General features: G+C 47.4%; 1 protein-coding gene across 8 annotated transcripts in view; it reads right to left on the reverse strand.

The window, feature by feature from the left end:
• PLD5 (phospholipase D family member 5) overlaps positions 1–21,104 on the reverse strand; it is a 385,783-nt gene that overhangs the window by 119,208 nt on the left and 245,471 nt on the right. For 7 of the 8 annotated variants that reach the window (XM_026487593.4, XM_026487592.4, XM_044379889.3 and 4 more), the window contains one exon: positions 14,503–14,630. The exons of the other annotated variant lie outside the window; for it this stretch is intronic. In XM_026487593.4, coding sequence (XP_026343378.1) covers positions 14,503–14,630 — 128 coding nt within the window. The remainder of the gene's footprint in view (positions 1–14,502; positions 14,631–21,104) is intronic. 8 annotated transcript variants of the gene reach the window in all.

Genomic DNA, 21,104 nt, shown 5'->3' on the forward strand with positions numbered 1-21,104 from the left:
GTTGGCTTGTTGGGCTGATATAAAACTAGTTTTTCAGAGGCAACACCTTAGCTCTTTAGGCTTGTGATTAACTTAGAAAAGACTGTCTTCTTCCTACTTAAAGAGAGTGCGAGGCTCAGACCCACGCTGCCGTGACTGCCGGGGCCCCACCCGCCGAGCAAGCACCTGAGATCCGGGCATGCGAGCTGAGATGCGCTCTGCGTGTAAAGTGCCCACTGGATCCTGAAGACTCAGGACAAAAAAGGTAAAAATATCTCATTATTAAATGTTCCTTAGTAATGACATGTTGAAACAATCATATTTAGGGCATTTGAAATTTGATAAAATATATTAACATCAATTTGACTTTCCTTTCTTTTACTAGAAAGTTTTGAATTACGTACTGGCTCTCCTTAGCGGCTTGCAGGACAGCTCTATGGGACGGCTGTGCTCTAGAGATCCAAGCCGCCCGGAGCTGGGGGAGGACAGCTGACTGCTCTGGGGGCGAAGCCTTCCGCCGTCGGGACAGACTGCTCTCTACCAAGTTGAAGCACGCCTCTTGTGTCCAGAACAGGAAGCGGTGAGCAGACAGTCTTCCCTCATCCTCAAGGGAAAGTTGCAGTCATCCTGAAGGCCCAGGGCCCCGGAGCTGGCTGGGAGGCACGCGAGGCTGGCTTAGACTGATTGGTTCTGGAGCGCTAGGAATTTCGAATCTATGTGTTGCTTTTATTTTTATTTATTTACTTATTTTATCATTATTTTTTAAGGATATTTATTTATTTATTTATTTGAGAGAGAGAGAGTGTGTGAGTGGGGGGAGGGGCAGAAGGGGAGGGAGAAGGACAAGCAGACTCTGCGCTGAGCATGGAGCCGAACGCAGGGCTTGTTCTCACGACCCTGAGATCATGACCTGAGCTGAAACCAAGAGTCCAGTTGGACGTTTAACTGACTGAGCCACCCAGGCACCCCTATGTGTTGCTTTTAATGGTCAGTGTTTACTCCTGCCCCAAGGATAGTTCTCATTGTCTGAGCTGTCAGCGTTCTTCCCGGACTTGTGACTTCTTATTGGCCACAGCTTGGATATCAATCAGACCTGTGGTGAACCTAAGAATAAACACATTTGTGAGAAGGCCAAAGGGGTGTTCTAGTAGGGAAAAGGCTATGCGGGGTCTTTCTGTATGTTCCTTGGTTCTTGGCTGCATTCCAGTTAGAGGAGGCTCTCGGATGTCGAGTTTCTAGGTCTTTGGGATATTACTGTAAATGTGGGATGCTGTTATGTACGTGGACTCAGACAACTTTAAGAAAAACAGTATACCATGGGCAAAAGAGTGTTCCAGAAACCAGAGGTTTGGGTTCCAGTCCTAATTCTGATGTTCACTGATAGAATGACTCCAGGACATTTTCCTCAATTAGCCTTTTGGAAACAGTTCCCTGATCAGTAAATGAAGTTTCTAAAACCGTCCTATGTATCTCACAGCCTGGCCGTGAGGAGTAAAGAAATCAATGGGAAATTTTTAAAAGGTATAAGCTCTTGGGGCTCCTGGGTTGTTTAGTCGGTGAAGTGTCCGACTTTTGATTTCAGCTCAGGTCAGGATCTCAGGGTCTTGGGATCGAGCCCCATGTCCCCAACCCCACTCTTTCTCTCTCTCTTTAAAAAAATAATGAAAAACAGATAAAGCTCTTGTTGAAAACTAGAAAGCTATTAACACTTGAATCTATGTGTTTGGTTTATCTTCATCTTGCTTTGTTGTGAAGCATGATTTCTCCCACGGGCCTCTGAGAATGACATTCAGACCCACCATTTCTAGAACAAACATATCCCACACCATAGGCAATTAATTCAGAAGTGCAGGAGTATTTTTAGGCTGTTCTTAGGGTCTAAACGTGGTACCTTCAACTCTGACTGTAACAACAGAGAAGTAATTTTGCAGCTTGTGGGAGGGGGTTAGGAAGGCCATCATACAACGGCTGCAAGGCAGAGGAGCTAATTTTCTACACGCAGTTTCCAGGGGGAATTAAACTGCAGGAAAGGTTTTTAAAAATATGACAGTTATATTTTGGTGAATTCAACAATAAGGACTGAAGTGACAGCTAATTATAATAAAAGATGCTTGAGCAGTAACGGTTGACGTATGCAGAATGATTCAAGGGTATGAGGAGTATTCTCGAAAGTCATTGTACCAAGATAATACATTCCAATTTCTTCCAATTAAAATATGAAAGACGAAGTAAAAAAAAAATGGGACAATAAAATTCACCTAAATGAGTCTTTTTAAATATAGTTGTTAAAATAAATGCATTTCTTAGGTCTGACTAAGCCCTCAAAGAAATCCAGTGAAACGTTTTTAATAAATTTTTGCTAAAAGAAACAAAATTTGTATGTATGTATTCAACAAGCTTTGCGAGTTAGAGTTTTACCTCAATATTAAAAACAGAACAGGGGCGCCTGGGTGGCTCAGTCGTTAAGCGTCTGCCTTCGGCCCAGGGCGTGATCCCGGGGTCCTGGGATCAAGCCCCGCATCGGGCTGCCTGCTCCGCTGGGAGCCTGCTTCTTCCTCTCCCACTCCCCCTGCTTGTGTTCCCTCTCTCGCTGGCTGTCTCTCTCTCTGTCAAATAAATAAATAAAATCTTAAATAAAAATAAAAATAAAAACAGAACAAAACTCATTGGTTTAAAGTGGTATTTTTCTGCATATCAAGATTTATTGTCATAATAAATAGTGTATTTTCATCCACCTGAGGGCAATGTCAGAAATGTGACTGAATTGTTGTGGGTCAGCTTTTGGGGAGGACACTGCTCTGTCAGCACGTCCGACATGCAGAGTGAGGGTGTGGCCAGGCCCCTGGGGGTGCACACCTGCTCGGGGCCCGACGTCAAATGGGGAGGCACAGGTGCCGTGTGTTGTGAGCTGTGTGAAGTAACGATGATGATGTTAGCTCACACTCACTGAGCTGTGATGAAGAAACCAGAGCCACGTTAACTCTTGCCATCTCTTCCACCCTTCAACACATGGTCCAGTGAGGTGCACCATTTTCAGCTTCCAGAACATTCCGTCCACTGAATCCCAGGGAGGTTACCGTTTAGCCCCTGCCCACCACAGGGAGGTAACTCTCGTGCGGCTGGCCTGTGCAGAAGCTGGAAAGCTCCCATGTTAGAAACTTCTTGCTCACACAGATATGAGGCCTTTTCCAGTCTTGGATCCCAGCTCTCATGTGAAGCGGCTTTAAGTCTCGTGTGGTTCTTTTTTTTTTTTTTTAAAAGATTTTATTTATTTATTCGACAGAGATAGAGACAGCCAGCGAGAGAGGGAACACAAGCAGGGGGAGTGGGAGAGGAAGAAGCAGGCTCATAGCAGAGGAGCCTGATGTGGGGCTCGATCCCAGAACGCCAGGATCACGCCCTGAGCCGAAGGCAGACGCCTAACGACTGCGCCACCCAGGCGCCCCTCGCGTGGGCCTGGAACACGCTCTAATTTGTTAATTCACGCATTTATCGCACAAAACATGTTCAGCGTCTAATCTGTGCCAAGCACTGAAGTCGGAGCTGGGATTTCACGTGTTAACCCACAGTCGGGTGACCTCCACCCTGGTCCCTAGAACTGGCTCCCAGGCACCTACCCAGGATTCTAAAAATCGTCTGCAGGAGGCAGAGGGCGGGAGAGGGCTTTTTCAGAGACTGAAAGTACAAATGGACATCTGGACAGACTGTATCTAAGAATACAGGCCTCTGACACATGACCTGCAGCAACGAGTCCAGAAAGCCGAACCGGAACTCCTGTAGAAATCGGCTCCAAGATGGTGAGGGCTTGGTTAATAATGCTCCGGTTGTCCTCCTCTTGCCCACTCTCAGTTCAGGATCAACCGGAGGAAGCCACATATGCACCCTAACCCACCAATCGCACAGTATGCCCCAGTCCTGCTACCACCCCCTGCGGCCGGGCACACCCGACGCCTTCCCTGCCCGCCATGAAGCTCCCCCACCTGCCTCTCAGCCTTCACCAAATGCCAGCGGTAGTGGCCGGCTCCCTCGCCGTAGGGCTCTGAATGCACAGCTTCTGCTCATTCTCACTTGGGGGCCTTCGTTTATTTTCACGTCCCTGCTCAGTGTCCCCTCATTAGCACCGATCTGGTTAACTAGCTACAATCTTTCGGTCTGGTTCCTGAGAAACAAGGTTGTAGCTCCGTCTCCCAGATTTTCGCGACATGTCACTCTGGCCAGTTGCCCTCGGTCTCTCACCACTAGTGACTGCGCGGAGCAGCACAGGGTATGGAAGGAAAAGCCCCTCGTCCACGCCCCTCGGGACTCACCACCCTCGTCCCTGTACCGTTAATGGGGCCGCACGCTTTGGAGATGTATGAAATCTCTGCTGAAGATCACACACACACTCGTGCCTCCGGCCTCCCCCTGACCTTGAGCTACGCGACTTACAAGGGAGGAAAGGGTCTCCTGGTCCTGAGCTTCGAGGCCACGAGCTACGGAGCAGGTTGCTGCTGAGGTGTCAGCACATCCCATCCCATCCCTGACAACTGCACGAGGTGGGTATTACTGGTCTCACTGCAGAGATACAGGAATGAAAGCTCAGGGCAACAAAAGACAGCAAGGGTCATCTAATTGTGAAAGGTAGACAGTCCCCTGTGGGTCCTATCTGACTCCACCCGCTCTGCTGTATGGCTGAGGTCACAAGGAACTTGTGACCACGGAAAGAACAAGGCTGCAAACCAGAGCATCCGCATTAGCCTGCTTTCAGAGGAAGGGCCGAAGTCCACATGGGGCGGCCACTTCTGAAGCACTGTACTGAGCTCTGGCCATCATATTTTAAGAGGGACTTTAACCAAATGGGATTATATCTAAAAAAAATGTGGCCAGGATGAAGACCTTGAGACACGTCACGTAAGGGGCCATGATGGAGCTCGCAGATTATCATGCCATTTAGGACACACTCATTCAGGGCCGCCCGGGGGCGCAGTCGGTTAAGCGTCTGACTCTCGGTTTCCGCTCAGGTCGTGCTCTGGGGGTCCTGAGATCGAGCCCTGCGTCATGCTCCGCCCTCAGTGTGGAGTCTGCTTGGGATCCTCTCCCTCTCCTTCTACCCCTCCTGCTCATGCTCTCTCTCTCTAAAATAAATAAATAAATCTTAAAAAAAAAAAGGAACCTATTTATTCAGGGAGTAGGGGCTGGAGGGACCGAGGAGGGAGAATTTTGGAAATAAGTACGTTTCCCTTGGGAAAGACCTACTAAGCCCCATCTGAGCCAAGGCAAACAGGAGAGCGTAAACGATTCCCTGATTTCTTCACCTAAGTGCACAAATTGAGACTATTTTGTAACAGACAATAGGCTGGCTTTGTAAGAACGTCTCCCAAGGGAGCCTAGGGAAGCGATTTCCCGCTTATGCCTCCTCTGAACAATACTACCTGCCACACTGGTACTTGAAAAATTGTTGAAAATAAGCCCGACTTTGTCCCTGAGGTTGTGGTCTGCTAATACGTCCCCTTTGTAAGAACCTGGGCCTCCCAGGCGCTCATTTACTTCAGAACGCGTCTGCACCCCAAACTGACCTTTCTGAGCAGCCCCGATCATCTTCTAAATCGACACTGGGCAATTAATCCTTTGTTTGCCTCCATTACGTGCTGCCTAAGGAATATTAATTGTTCTCTGTTGCATTTCCACTTGAGCTGCCTCTTGTTTCAGTTCATTTCTATTTTGCTTCTGACATCTGGTTACCTGCATTACCAACGTGCCGCTTGCTTCCCTAGGAGCTAAACATGTCCTTAGAATTTCATAAATTCTGGGGAAGATGTAGGCGCAGGGCCAGCACCAAACGGGGATGACAGCACGAGCTACAGAACAGAGACCTTCTCCTGCCGGCCGCGCGCCCGCTGGGGCTTCCAACTCTGCCTCCGCCCTCTGTCCTTTTAACTGAAGGAAAAGGGGACAGAAGCCAGAACCGAAGACGTGTTGAGTGCTCTCATTCTTAATGTCAGGCCACAACCTTAACCTTACGGAGACTTGAACAGAGTGACTGGGCTTGCTGAGCAGAGGGAGTGTGACTCCTGTCAGTGTCCCACCAAATGGTCACTGTCTGGGAATGGCAGCTGCAGGGCAGTGAAGAACCATCACAATTAGATAAAAAGCATCGATATCAGCCAATCTCTTTGCTGTTTCTCCACATGCCCACTGGATATCAGAACTGCCCCTTTCTCCTGGTGTCCCCCATTTCTGTTGACAGGTTGGTCCTTCTCCAGCAGGCACAGCTGCAGGTGCTGGAAACATGCCCGCTGTTCCTTCTGGCTCATTCCTTATGGCCTGTCAGTCACTAGGACGCAGCTTTGTCAGGGCTCTCGGTTCCATCTCCTTCTTGCTCTCACAGGCACTGTCTGTACTAGTCAGCGTGCTCCAGACAAACAGAACCAACGGGACACATACACATGTACATACACAGAGAGATGTATTTTCAGGAATTGGCTTGCGATTGTAGGGGCTGGTGAGTCCAACATCCACAGGAGAGGCCGGCAGGCTGGGAACTCAGGCAGGGTGTCTGTGTGGTCGTCTTGGGGCCAAGTTCCTTTCTTCTGGAAACCTCAGTCTTGGCTCTTAAAATCTGCAATGGGTTGGATGAGGCTGCCCCTCAGAGTGGAGAGTCATCTGCTTTGCTCAAGTCTACTGATTTAAATGTTAATCATACCTCAAAACTACCTTCACGGCAACATCTAAAGTGTTTGACCAAACAACAGGGCGTCAAGTGGACACAATCGACCTTCCACCGTTATTTCCCAATCCTGTCTCTTCCCTCTTTCATCTTGGCCACAAACTCTCTGCCTCCCCACTCTCCTCACCCCTTAACGCATGCCCTTTGTGGGGCTTTCTTCCAGTGCTGCCAGGTCCTGGCCCAATCACGATCCTCAGTGTCCCCTGAAGCCTGCAGGGCTCCATCCACACACCCCCTGGGCCAGGCGCGCAGGCCCTTCCAGGATTATCCGGGTCTTTCCTGGCTTTGTGTGCAAGGGCTCTGCAGCCACGCTCGCTCCCAGCTCTGTCTTTGCCCAGAATCCTCAGCTCACTTGCCACTTCAGGCTCAGATCAAACCCCAACATCTCACTGTGGTCTTCACTGTTCAGTCTGTGGGGATTTGCCTCTTCCTGAGTCCCCAAAGTACTTGTTGCCAAGTCTACTCCTTCAGCACCAGGGTTCGTGGCATCTGGCCGTGGACCGCAGAGGACCCAGAGCTACAGGGACCCCACGCTTGGTGCACTTGCTCTGCTCTCACCATCTTGATGTCCTTGTTCATTTTTTAACAAGAGGCCCCCCCAATTTTCACTTGGTACTGGGTCTCACAAAGTATGCTGTTGGCCCCATCCTGGGTGGTCACATTCACTTGAAGACTGCTCAGTACTTTGGTTTCCAAACTGGATTACAGACTTTTTGCAGGTGTCTTGACGAGTGCAGTTCTCAATGGACGCACAAGTCTGTCGATTATCTTTCCCACACGTAAGCCCTGATTTGCCAATTGTGCAGTCGTTCTGCTGCTAAGCACACGGAACCCTGCGATTACCCGCTCTGGAATCACGTACTGTTCTCAAGGTAGCACATGTGCTGAAAAGAACGTTTGCCTGAGAGTCTGAAAACCTGACGGAAGGGAGGAGGGGTTGCGGTGACCAGCACCTACCCCCCTCAACCCAGCCCTTCACCTCAGTGTTCTCATCTGTGAAAGGCATACTGCTTCCGAACAGCATTTGTGGAAATACAGGGGCTTCAAGGAATATCTGATGCATGACGTTACGTGGAAAGCAGTTCATGCCCAAACGGGCTGGACGAGTGCCCGTCCTCTCCCACCCGCTTACAGATTCCCAGAGCACGCTGGCACATTAATGGCTCTGAGGAGTCCCACAGTAAGGAAACTGGTTCAAAAGAAACCCCTAGCTTCTCCCCATTAGAGTCCATTTCCTAACACACATCTTGGGAAATGCTAGGCTGACTCTTCTCTGAGCTAATTTCCAGGTCCCAGATTCACAGCCTCAGTGAGTTTGGATTCCGGGCAGAGCTTGGGCCCGCTCTGCTCTCCCACCTGAGCTTTGGGACAGGATAGGTCTGGGCGGGTCACCGACAGTCTCGTAGGCAGCACGGTCATGGTCACGCGGCTCGTGCGCCCCACAAGAGCTGGCCTGGGTCAACGCACTCCTTTCTAGGTCTTTTCAGAACAAAGTGGACTAAGATTGAAATACATATTAACAGAGTTTGAACAGGCCTGTTCCTGTTTGCTCTAATTATATTTGCAAATAGTGTTTTAAAGATTTTATTTGTTTATTTGAGAGAGAGAGAGCACAAGCAGGGGGAGGGGCAGGCAGAGGGAGAAGCAGACTCCCCACTGCACGGGGAGCCCAACGCGGGACTCGATCCCAGGACCCCGAGACCATGACCTGAGCTGAAGGCAGACGCTTAACCCACTGAGCCATCCAGGTGCCCTAGATTGTAAATGTTATTTAAAAATCTGTCCCCCCTCCAGCGTTGCCAGATTCTTGTGACCCCTGAAGCTACTGAACCCTGCCTTGAACTCCAGGCCAGTATTCATTTAAGAGGGTATGTTCGAAAAGTACAGAAGTAACCTTTTCTACAGCCGTGGTTTTCACGTTTTCCTTCCCAGCTTCTCTCCCTCAGCATCACCCCTGTGGAGCCCCGCGGGCCTTGAGGGCTGCCGTGCCCTTTTCTTCCTACCCCCCCCCCCCACTGGCTAGTCTTCTGTTTGCTTTGTCGGTGCTGTATTTTGCATTTCGTCTGGGTGGTGGTTTCAGGTGCTCCCGAGACTCGCAAATCCAGACGCCTGTGTCGAAAAGCCTGTACTGCCGTTCTCTTCCTCCCACAGGACTCCCCGCGGCGGCGGATTCTAGGCAAGCACCCTGAGCCTCCGGAGGAGACGGACAGAGAAGCACACACATGCTGACTCCCCGGTCTTTGTGATCCAACCCAGAGGTTAGGAGAGTTTGCAGAACTCGGGCACCAAGCAGCATCTGCCGTCTGTGGCCATCGTGCCACTGTGGGTGCCGTCAGAAAGACGTGAGTGATGGAAGGGTTTCTTGACGGACAGGGCTCGTAGCTCGTCTTGGAGAAAGGAGCGAGTGAGAGGAAATCTAGAGCTTAGCCCCGCAGCCACATCACGGAAGGAAGTGATTGCTCATAAATGCCATGTATTTTTTAAAATGATGAGCAGCGAAATAGGAGCGAGGGATTTAGAGAAAGATTGCCTGGATAGGCATTCTGGCTTTACTACCTCCTGGAAGGTGACCTTGGGTAAATCACTTCTTTGTGCCTCAGTTTCTGTCTTTGTAAAATAAAGCAGTAATAGTATTATTTGCGATGATGGTTATTGTGAAAATTAAGTAAGTTCATATTCTTTAAATGCTCAGAAGAATGCCGAGTACGGAGAAAACCCTCAATACACGGAAGCTCTTATGATCAGTATTATTATTTCTCCTACTTACAGCACATTGAAGGCAATAATGGTCAACAATAATCTGATTGCGGTAGAAAACCTCACAAAACATAAAACTGATGAAATAGGTTGAATCTGACACTTGGAAAATGAATTATAATCCTTCCTGTAATTGTTTGCCTCACACACAACTCTGCTCAAATGAAAATCTGCTCTAATGCACGGGTCCCGCTGAGCAGGGTTTTATGTCACACCGAGGCAGATCCAGAAAAATCCCACACAGTCAAGCACAGCTGAAAGGAAAACTAATTCAAGGTGGATGATTAAGGGCCGTAGCGTGATCCTAAGTACTGAGCACCGTGGGGAAGGGTGTGCAAGGTAGAAGACGGAGCTTGTGAGTCAGTGTGAAGAGCAAAGAGAGAGGGGGTGGCTGTTGAAAGAGAAGTCTCCAGTTCCATTAGCAGCTGACACGCAGAAGCAGGGGAGCTGAGGGGATGCTAAATGTTCTTGCAGAGAGTTTTAAATCCCATCCGCTCCCCAGCTCTGTCTCCTCTCCACCCCCATCAAAGAATATAGCATCTTCCGAGAGGAAAATGGGAAAGATTGTTAAGAAAAGAGGAATGGGGGGCGCCTGGGTGGCCCAGCGGTTAAGCGTCTGCCTTCGGCTCAGGGCGTGATCGCGGCGTTATGGGATCGAGCCCCACATCAGGCTCCTCCGCTATGAGCCTGCTTCTTCCTCTCCCACTCCCCCTGCTGTGTTCCCTCTCTCGCTGGCTGTCTCTATCTCTGTCAAATAAATAAATAAAATCTTTAAAAAAAAAAAAAGAAAAGAGGAATGGGATTTACTTAATTTTTAAGCGTTTGGTTTGGCAGCAAATGGCAACCTTGTGTGGATGCCCACCTGCACCTCAAATTGTAGGAATGCAATGAAACATACAGACGCTACCCACTCGACCGTCCGTCTAAAGACGAGGAGACCCATCTCCAAATGCCCAACTCCTACACAGGCTGGAAAGTGTTTTATATGTTACAAGAGAGATGAGCAGCAGAACAGGATCTGTTCTGTTTTCATTTTTCCAATATTATCTTCATTTGGAAGATGGCGATCATAGCCACCCTTAAGTTGCCATGACAACTGAAGAAGCCATAGGAAGCTATTAGCACAGTGCCTAGCACACACACAGGAGCCTTTCAGAAAAAATGACACAAAGATTTTTTCCACTTACCTTCTCCCAATTCCCTGATCCCCTGGGGCTTAACCTGTCATTAAATTTACAACCAGCAAAAGAATGCATATTTCCGCAAAAGAAGTCCATGTGCCCTGAAATCACTGATGGCTTAAATATTTATCACCAATGTATACATTTTACTCCAGCCTGCAGCCTTTTCTCCAGCCTACCTAAGGGTGCTCTCCTCCAAGCGCTATTTCCACGGACTGATGGCAAGCATGACCCTTCACCTGCCCTCTCTTTCTGGGGACGTTTGGAATTGTTAAAAAAGAGGCAGCAGGCCCAAAATGGAGTCACTTATGTTAAATCCCATGTTAGCAAACCAAGACTTAATATCAAACCTAATTGCAGTTCTAACCACCCTGGGATGTAATGTTTAACCAGTCACCACGGAATTACCGGGTCTACACTCGGCGAAATAATCCACCGGATAGACCACTCCTGTTTCCCTTAGGAAGGCAACCTTGCCTACAGTAATTCATTCTTTCCTCATAATTACCTTTCCCGCCCCCTTTCCACCTTTAAAAACCTTTTCTTTTCTACAGCCTGGCAGAGCTCCTTTCTATTGCTAGGTGGGATGCTGTCCAATTCGTGAATTGTTGAATAAAACCAATTCGATCTTTGAATTTACTCGGTTGAGTTTCTGTTATTTAACAGAGTGCTGAGCACTTTCTCATGGCTTCCTCTCTGAATTTATGATGGATCATAGAATAAGTTTACTTTTTTAAAAAAAGATTTTATTTATTTATTTGACAGAGAGAGACAGCCAGCGAGAGAGGGAACACAGCAGGGGGAGTGGGAGAGGAAGAAGCAGGCTCATAGCAGAGGAGCCTGATGTGGGACTCCATCCCGGAACACCGGGATCACGCCCTGAGCCGAAGGCAGACGCTTACGACTGCGCCACCCAGGCGCCCCATAAAACAAGTTTACTTTTTAATCCTGCATTACACTTGCTCCATACCTAAGAAGCATCATGATACCCATTTACGTTTTCAAAAGGGAACTTTGCTGGTCTATCTGTACTGGTCTTTTGAAGGAGAGAAATCTCAGGAATCCACTGTTTATTCTCCCTCTCATTACGTGGCTTATGAGCTCAGAACAAAACCACAGGATGAAGTCAGAGGGATAGATCCGGACGCCCAGCTCGCACAACGGCGTAATGGAGAGGCAGTAATTCTCCATCCTGGGAAGGACATTAAATGAATTGCAAAGAGCTGGTTGAGCCTTAGCAAAGGAGCCTGACCAGCTGTGAAACAGACAACCAGGTCCTGGCACTTCCCCACTGTGCCCTCTGACTCGTGGGCAACTCTGGTCTCCCGTGGAGGTGAAGGGAAACTAGCCACCTCTCCAGAATGTGGAAGTAAGCAGAGAGCTGAGACGGTTTCGAGTCTTCCCTTGACTCACAGGAAATAACTTGCAGCCCCTCCTTCATCTGCGTTTACCATGTTTAAAGCAGGAAAATGTCACATTTCACAATGAGGCTCTATGACTAAATGACAACACAGGTGAACAGTGAACATTTAAAAGATCGACCTACTTTCCTACAAAACAAACAGCAAAAATCAGAGACAAAGGAGTAAGTCTCGAGCAGGGAAGCCAACACATGAATACTTTATGCCCATCTGCCTAAGGACATTATAAAGAATTTGCTCAAAAATTTGGAGGAAAATGTCATTAAACCTCAATAATTCAAACCCCATTCAAATGGAATTCACAGAACTTTAAACCCTGTCAGTTAATATCACTTAATGACAAAGGAAATACAATTTGGTGGTGGGGAAGTGCATTCTCCAAAAAAAAAAAAAAAAAAAGCAAATGATTCTCAAGTTAAAAACCACTTAGCAGAATTTATATGTAATCAATACTGTTACAGAACCAACTGTATCTATTTATATCTATTTATATATCTATATATAGATATTTATTATATCTATTTATAAAAGGCTCTGCTGAAAATTTCTGGGCAAAAGATGTTTACTGATTAGCAAAAGATGAACTCAGATATTTCTATAAATTAGACAATAAAACTGTTCTTGCCTTACTTCTTGTTTCTGAGGTAAGCCAAAGTTGCTATAATCCATATTTTTTATTTTAATTAATTAATTAATTAATATATTTTTAGAGACAAAGAGAGAGTGTGGGTGCACACACCTGAGAGGTGGGGGGGAAGGGCAGACGGAGAGAGAATCCCAAGCAGGGTCCAGGCTCAGCATCAAGCCCGATGCAGGGCTGGATCTCACGACCCTGAGATCATGACCAGAGCCAATATCAAGAGTCGGGCGCTTAACCAACTGAGCCACCCAGGAGCCCCTAATCCATATTTTTTATATCTGTGTTTGAAGGGCCGTCAGACATGAGATATACTAAATCAAAATTTCTACTTTTCATATCAGAATTAATACTGAAAGGAATTGGCTTTAAAAATTTAATACTGAAATTCAATTCCGGGCACAGGTCTACTTATCTTTGAAACGGACAAGAATACGTTTTCCATCACAGGATCACCGTGAGGCTTAAATTAAATAAGCTACTTCAGTGGCTTAGAACAGCACCTGGCGTGCAATTACCCCAGTTCTTATTGTCATGATTGTTCATTGGTACTATTATTTTGCTCAGAATCGTTTCTATATCAGTAGAAAGCACCTTCAGATTCCTGAGCATATAGAAAATAAATGATGTCCTGCCAACCCTGGACGGTGACTTCTCCCAAAAATGATGGGAAACCTTCTTCAGTGCTCCTTCTTGTTGGGGGTGAGCCTGTCTTCTTAGAAACAAGGGTTGTTTGACTTGGGACCGGATGACTCTGCCCTTTGAATACGAACCTAGGAGAAGCACCTTTGATCAGTTGTACTTTGGCTCTACATTGTGCATTCCTGGAGAGGGAAGTGTTAGCTCCTTATTGTAGCACTTAGCTTGCCCACTGTCTCTTTCTTTTACAGGGGACACTCTTACCTGCCTCAACCAGAAAAGAAGAAGAACAGAATTTGCATGCATGGAAGGCGGCCTTTTAAGAAGAAAAATGGGACAATAGTGGAAATTGGGAGACAAACAGTGAATCAGCCAGAAGCCAATAGTTCAGATATCATGCTACCCTCTCTCAGGTTTATCTTATGTAGGGGTGTCGTTCTTTACAAGTTATGGCCCTCGTGCCGGCCTACACATCCATGCTTTCTTTTCCATTAGAAATGCAGCATAATCCACTTGGTAGTTTCAGTGATCTGAATATGAAGAGTTCAGCTAAAAGCGTATATGGCCGTGTAGCACGCGTGGGTGACCCACCCGTCCTCCTAGGCACCCAAGGATCGAGAACTTCCAGCCCCTAGTTGACTAGTGGGAAGAAGGGGATTTGCCATCCCCTATGGACCACCCTGACCCATATAAACACCTGAAAATTACAGATGGTTCAAGTGTATCTTCAAGATATGTGAAGGGAATTCTTTGCAAAGAGGAGGCAACACCGTCCTGCAAGGTTTCTTCAAGGAATGACACAGACGATCACTGTTCTAAAACATACGAGCTATGCCGGATTTATGTTCTCCCCTGTCTCATAGCTTATGTGAGCTCGTGCCGAACGGTTACGTTTGGATAATATACACTACTCACCAACCTGCCTTGCAGAATCTGGGGTAGCATCTGAGTGACACGAGCACCGAAACAATGGCAGCATGTTGGGCAGGATGATTCCGTCCAGGAAAGGGCCCTCATTTTATATTAAACGGAGGTAAGCCTATTAAAACCACACCACTAAAAATGATCAATGCTGTAGGTCTTACTTCCCACGGCCACGGTACAGCGATCCCCCCGTGCTATATGGAGCTGGGAGCTTTGATGCCGACGTAACTCTGAGTTTATGTAACGTGGAAAGATTACCTGTCCCAGGGATTGCCAGTCCAAGCCAGCACTGCCGATGTAGACATGCTGTTTGTCCACGATCCAGAAGGAGGACTGCAGCCGGCCCTTGTTGTAGGCGGTCATGTTCATGTAGGTCACCTCCGCTCCTGGGGAGTTCAAGGAGATCCTGGTCAGCCTCGGTGTCAAGGCCTTGAACTTGCAACCAGACATCTACCAGCAACAACACTCAAATGCTTCTATTAGTTTGGTGCACAGAAGGCCCTCGAGGAGTTACTTTGTCCTCAGAAGAGAACGAAGGGAAAATGAGAACAAGAATTACAGGACACCTGTGCAGAGGAGGCCGGAGCCTCCACCAGAGGCAAGAACACGGCCTCTCTAGTCCGAGGTGCTTCAAATCCCGGCTCCATCGTTTACCACCCAGATGGTGAGATACCTGCACCAAGCTCTTTTAGTTTGGGAGTAATTTTCATACAGATTTGCAATCAATAAAAGGATCGTCCTGTTTAGCATTACAGCTGTCCTCAGCAAGAAACTGGCTTTCTTCCGCTTTCCATATGTTATTTTCACCCTGGACCCTGCGTTGAGTTTACTTCTTCATTCTCCCTCTTCCTGACTTAACTTGGACTTGGCCTCCTCCTGGCCTTTCTTTATCTGAGGGTTCTTAATTTAAGCAATGATTATTCAAGCCTTACAAAAATCAATTGTGTTATTACTTATTTCTGCCTCAGGACAATGCATTTACAATTCCTCAAAAAGAGCAGATAGTCCACTGAATGCAAGTAAATGTATTTATTTGTTGGGTTTTTTTTTTAAATTTGAGTGTAGTTGACACACTGTTAGTTTCAGGTGTACAACATGGTGATTCAACAAGTCTACATTATGCTCTGCTCCCCACGAGGGTTCCTACCAGCTGTCACCACGCAATGCTCTTCCAACACACTGACTGTGTTGTCATTCTGTAACTGGAAGCCTGAATGCAATTAAACTTAAATAAATGCAATCCGATTTAAATGAATTCTTTTTTTTTTTAAGAGAGAGAGAGAAGGGATGGGAAGGGGCAGAGGGAGAGGGAGAGAGAGAATCTCAACCAGACTCCACACTGAGCGTGGAGCCCAACGTGGGGCTCGATCTCACAACCCTGAGGTCATGACCTGAGCTGAAATCAAGAGTCAGACACTTCACCAACTGAGCCACCCAGGTGCCCCTTAAAGAAATTCTAAATTTCTACCTCTTTGAAAGAACAGACCCTCTATGCATAATTTTAACGAAGCAAACTGTTTTGTTTTCTGAATTCAATATTAATGAAGAGGATGCATTCTGGTGGCTACTTTATTGTCAGAATCGTCATTAGCCGAGGAAGATGTCACATCATATGCATCAAGATATGTTCCAGAATACCAGAAAGGAAGAGCGGTGTATACTCTGAGCTTCACCTGCCGCTCTTGGGATAAGGAAAGTAAAGCACGCACCTGGCTCCTCCAGGAGGACGGCAACAGGGGCTGTGGGGAGGGAGCAGGACGGAGGGGAGCGAGCAAGCAGGCAGACTTCCTCAGCCTCCAGTGAGGAGCAGCTGGGGAGAGCAGGGTCTGAATGGCCTGAATGGCCACAGTGGGCAGTTGCCGTGGCAATTACGGAGAGACCCACATCTGCACGGACGCTGCGGTAGCCCCCGGAACGCCCAAGCACACCCGAGTGGGTGAAGAGCAGCACGTGTCTTGGGGACGTATCAGCTTCCCACGGATGCTCTATCAAAGTATTACACACCGAAAGGCTTAAAACAGCAGAAGCTGATTGTCTCTCAGTTCCGGAGGTTGGAAGTCCAGAATCAAGGTGCTGGCAGGGCCATCCCTCCCCCGAAACCTGCAGGAGAGACTCCCTCTTGCCTCTCCCCAGCTTCGGTCAGTCTCTGCTGTCCCCTGGCTGGCAGCCGCCTTGCGCCCCCCCCCCCACTCCTGTTGTCCCATGAGCCTTCCCCTGTGTCCCTGTGTTCTCCTGTGTTCACAAGGACACTAGTCCTATTGGGTTAAGGGCCCACCCCACAACTGTGTGCCCTCATCTTAACTAATTATATCTCCAAAAACCCTGTTTCCAAATAAGGTCACATTCTGAGGTACGAGGGGCTAGGACTTCAGCACGTCTTTTTGGGGGGACACAATTCAATCTACAGCAGAGCTCGCGGCCCTGTTCGCTGGCCGTGCCCTTCAACCCACCGGGCTGAGCGGCACTGAAGGAAGCATCGTGTCATCTCTGGAAGGAAGGTGACTCCGTGTGTGCCTCTCTCAGGTTCTACCCACGACAGGTGTCTCCGGGCAAGCCTTCACCTGCCTTCACATTCTGACTAGAGACCACCTCAAACCTCTGTGACACTGGCTGGCTCTCACCTCTGGCCTGGGACACTGTGCCTGGAACTTGACCCACGGCCCGTTGCTACTTGGCATTGGATTGTGTTTTAGTTCTTAGATCCCTATCTGCTGTCATTCGGGTCCGCTGCAGCCCCAGCCTGCTGGTCCCTTGGAAGGAACACAGCCTGTCTGAGGGACCCAGGGGGACTGTCCCTTCTGACCGCTCTATGCCACACCGCACAGCCACGGCCCTAAGAGGACAGAGGCAACTGACCTGGCAGTTCAGCCTAGAGAGTGTGACTTCAGGGGCCACGGGGCTTGTGTCGTGCTCCAGCCAGAGCTCTACAGTTGCTGACTGATGCCTACAGTTATTCTACGGAGGAACAGAAGCTTTCCCTCGGCAAACCTGTACGGACTATCGGATATATGCCAGCCACTACATCATGTGAAAGTAGGAACACGAGACCTAAAGTGGCTGAGTCAAGTTCAGGCACACAAAAAAAGTGTAATTTTTTAAAAAAGGATTTTATGTATTTATTTGAGAGAGAGGCAGAGATAACAGAGATAGTGAGAAAGAGCACAAGCGGGGAGGAGAGGAAGAAGCAGGCTGCCCATTCAGCAGGGGGCCCGACGCGGGGTTCAATCCCACAACCCTGAGATCATGACCTGAGCTGAAGGCACCCCTAAAGTGTAATATCTAAAACAACTGGGATTGTTGAGGTGCCTGGGTGCCTCCGTCAGTTAAGTGATCGGCTCTTGGTTTCAGCTCAGGTCACAATCCCAGGGTCATGAGATTCAGCCCCACATCAGGCTCCACGCTGGGCATGGATCCTGCTTAGGATTCTCTCTGCTCCTGCCCCTCCCCCCAACTCTCCCTCTTCAAATAAAAAAAAAAAGATTGGGATTGTTGAGACAGTAAGGGGGCACGGAGTATCTGAAAGGTCAGGAGGGGAGTCTCCACACTCTGTCAGGGAACTCCAAGGGAAGGCAAGGGCACGAAAGACGTGAACGGCTTCTCAGTTCTGCCTGGGGCCGGGGCCACCTGTGGGGAGGCCTGCGGAGCTGTGCAGATTATGCAACATGCAGTAACGTAACAACCCTTCACTCAACAGCATGTGTGCTCAGCACCAGCACACCTGGGCTACGGCCATCCCACAGGGTAGGCTGTGTTTTCTCCATTTCAACCTAGAAACCACTAGACGTGGGGTCATCCATCAACTGAAAATATCTGATGATACAGCTGGAAAAATGTTTGCCTGCATATGGTTTGTGGGATATCACTTTCCCTTTAAGAATGATCTGTTTTTCTGTCTCTCAATCTATCCTCCATCTATCTCTGAGGACATATGCTTTTATCTTAATTTATACCAAACAGATATATAGTCATAGCCAACATGTCCCTGTTTATTACACGCATATTATTCAATGCTTAGCTTAAAATAATTTATTTTACATGCACTTAAAAAATATCTTTGTTGATTGGTTACAGAGATTACCCGCATTCTACTGTCTCTTTATACGTATTAGAAAGACGTGGTTAAAATCCACTACTTCTGCAAGAGCAGAGTTATGGGCACAGACGAAATGTGAGTTTATTCCCTAGTGCTGTGCTGGAGAATTCTAATTCCACAGATGTAATCTGATTTAATTCTAATTTTAAAGATGTATTTATTTATTAGAGAGACAGAGAGAGTGCATGCTCAAGTGGGGGGAGGGGCAGAAGGCGAGACTGTCAAGCAATCAAGCAGACCCCCTCTGAGCACACAGCCCGACGTGGGGCCCATGAGTCTTGAAATCATGACCTGAGTGGAAACCAAGGGTCTGACACTCAAGCGACTGAACCACCCAGGCACCCCGTTGCTAGAAAAATTGGCAAAGATGGTGACGTACATTTTTATGAAGCTGCCTTTTAAATATTACAGACTTACAAGGTCACAAAATATCTAAAAGCTGGCTTGACTCAAATAAATACAACTTCTTCAACAGCGTTGAAAAATGTAATGAGTCAAATTTGATTAATCAATTTTTGTTCTCCTAGATTTGATTTATAACAGGGAAAAGTATTCCTTCAGTCTGTTTGTAGCCTATGACCCACCGTGCAGAGGCCCCAGGATGCCAAACAGATGCTCGTCACAGGAACCGTGGCCCACCAGAACCCCTGGCAGGTGGTGGTGAGGCTGGGGGGGGGGTCCGAATCTTGGAGGCCCACCAGAACCCCTGGCAGGTGGTGGTGAGGCCGGGGGGGGGGGGGTCTGAATCTTGGAGACCCTCCCATTTCAGTCCCATCATCTATTTGTAATAACAGGAGTTATTAGTAATTCCAAACAGTGTTTCCAGATGCTCACAGTGATGAATCAAGATTATGTGCTTGTTTTTATAGCTGCTTATAAAATACTTGCATGTTTTCTAAGAGGTCCAATTAAGTCTTTAAAAAAGCTACCAACATGCTACATGGCGGTGGCAGGTCGGTCCTAATTGGTGGCCCTGATCAAGATACAGTGGTGTTTTATATGTTTTATATCCTTCATGGAAAGTAGAACATTAAAAAAAATCAAGAAATCCCAAATCGCTCATTACAACTGCTTTAAGCTTCAACGGAGATGCTCTGTTGAAATGTAAGAGAACGATCCTGCTTTCAGCGAGGTTTGCTTCGTTACGATTTTACCAAAATCGTTATTCTTATGGTGTTAGCCAGATAATATAGTACTACATTTTGTGCATAATTTCAATGAAGAAAACATGCCACTGAAATTTATTAGTAGAGAAAATGAAAATAGTGGCTCAAATGTATTAATTAAAAATTATTTGAAGTAAAAAGTGTAATATCACAATGGATTGGAAATTAATGTCATTACTTTGGAGAATCAAGTTGACTGCAAAAACATACATTTAAAAATGTGTGTATTCTCAAAAACCTTCCTCTAAGAAGACTGGCAGCATCTGATCTGCTTATCATAGATCTGCCCCATATCCCATTTAGTGGAATGGACAACGATCTCACCCACAGCACTGTTCTTTTTCAGAGACCCTAACCGGTGTGATCGTCAGATTTCAGAGTACCTCGCTGTTCTTTATATGTGACGCAGCTGCGGGTGACGGTATGTGAGTGACCCTCAGAGCCACCACGACCTTCCTGCGCTGCAGAGCCCTGGGGACCATCCTTCCAACTGTGCCCATGACAGGACTTCCAGGACAGGACTATGTTTGTAATTCTACCCCATTACCATCAACTTAAAAATCTGTATACTCAAATTTTGATCAGAAGTTGTTTCACAAAGGGCTCCTGGGTGGCTCAGTCAATGGTTAAGTGACTGACTCTTGATTTTGGCTCAGGTCATGATCTCAGGGTCATGAGATTGAGCCCCATGTCGGGCTCCATGTGGGCGTGGAGCCTGCTTGAGATTCTCTCTCTGCCTTTCCCCGGCCCCACTCCCCCCCACCCCACTCACATGCTCTTGCTCTCTACCTCTCTAAAAAAAAAAAATAGTTTCACCAATAATATTAGACATTTGTTGAACAGTAGTTAATTCATCATCTCAGAATATTCATTCCAATCTAAAATTGCTAAAGAATTACTGATCATTTCGATTTGGAAGCTCCAGGGATGTGTTGTTCTCTCTAGATTCATATAAAACGAGTGTCCTCAAAACAGAATGGTGTGGCTTCTGTGGAGAGGGTAGCCTTGGAATGTTCACATACGCTTACGTACAAGGAAGAGAACTCAAGGGGAAAATGAGCAACTTTAGAGGGCATCCAGTTGATGACTTTAACTTCTAATTCTACTCTAGATAAGAAGAGTTACGTTCTACCTAGGCTTAGATTTATACCATCCAGATGCATTTCCCACATACCTAGCAGCTTGCTCTCTTTTCGTCTCTCATGGAAGGGGAAGAGAATCTTCGCAGGACAATTTTGTTGGTTGATGTCAGGTGTAGCTGAGATGTGCATCATTCCTTTCCAGCCAATACCCTCTTCTTAGAGTTCCAGATGCCCCCACGGGAGGCAGAATAAGACGGTCAAGGAACCGTGTGAGCCTGTTTCGTCTCTACTTGGCCACGGCTAATTGGACCAAGTGTCGACACCTGACCTATGCTGCGCCAACAGGATTTCCTCAATCCTGAGTCACAAAGTAAGTTAATTAAAAGAAGCTGTGCTGGGGACTCACACACGACGGAGGTCGCCATGACTGCCCAAGTCCGCACGAAGGAAGAGAAAGCAAGCTTCAGGAAGACAGCAAGAGAGAGAGAAGGGGAAAACCTGAAAAGACAACATTCCCCC

This window comes from Ursus arctos, unplaced genomic scaffold (genome assembly GCF_023065955.2).
Source record: "Ursus arctos isolate Adak ecotype North America unplaced genomic scaffold, UrsArc2.0 scaffold_2, whole genome shotgun sequence".
NCBI lineage: Eukaryota > Metazoa > Chordata > Mammalia > Carnivora > Ursidae > Ursus > Ursus arctos.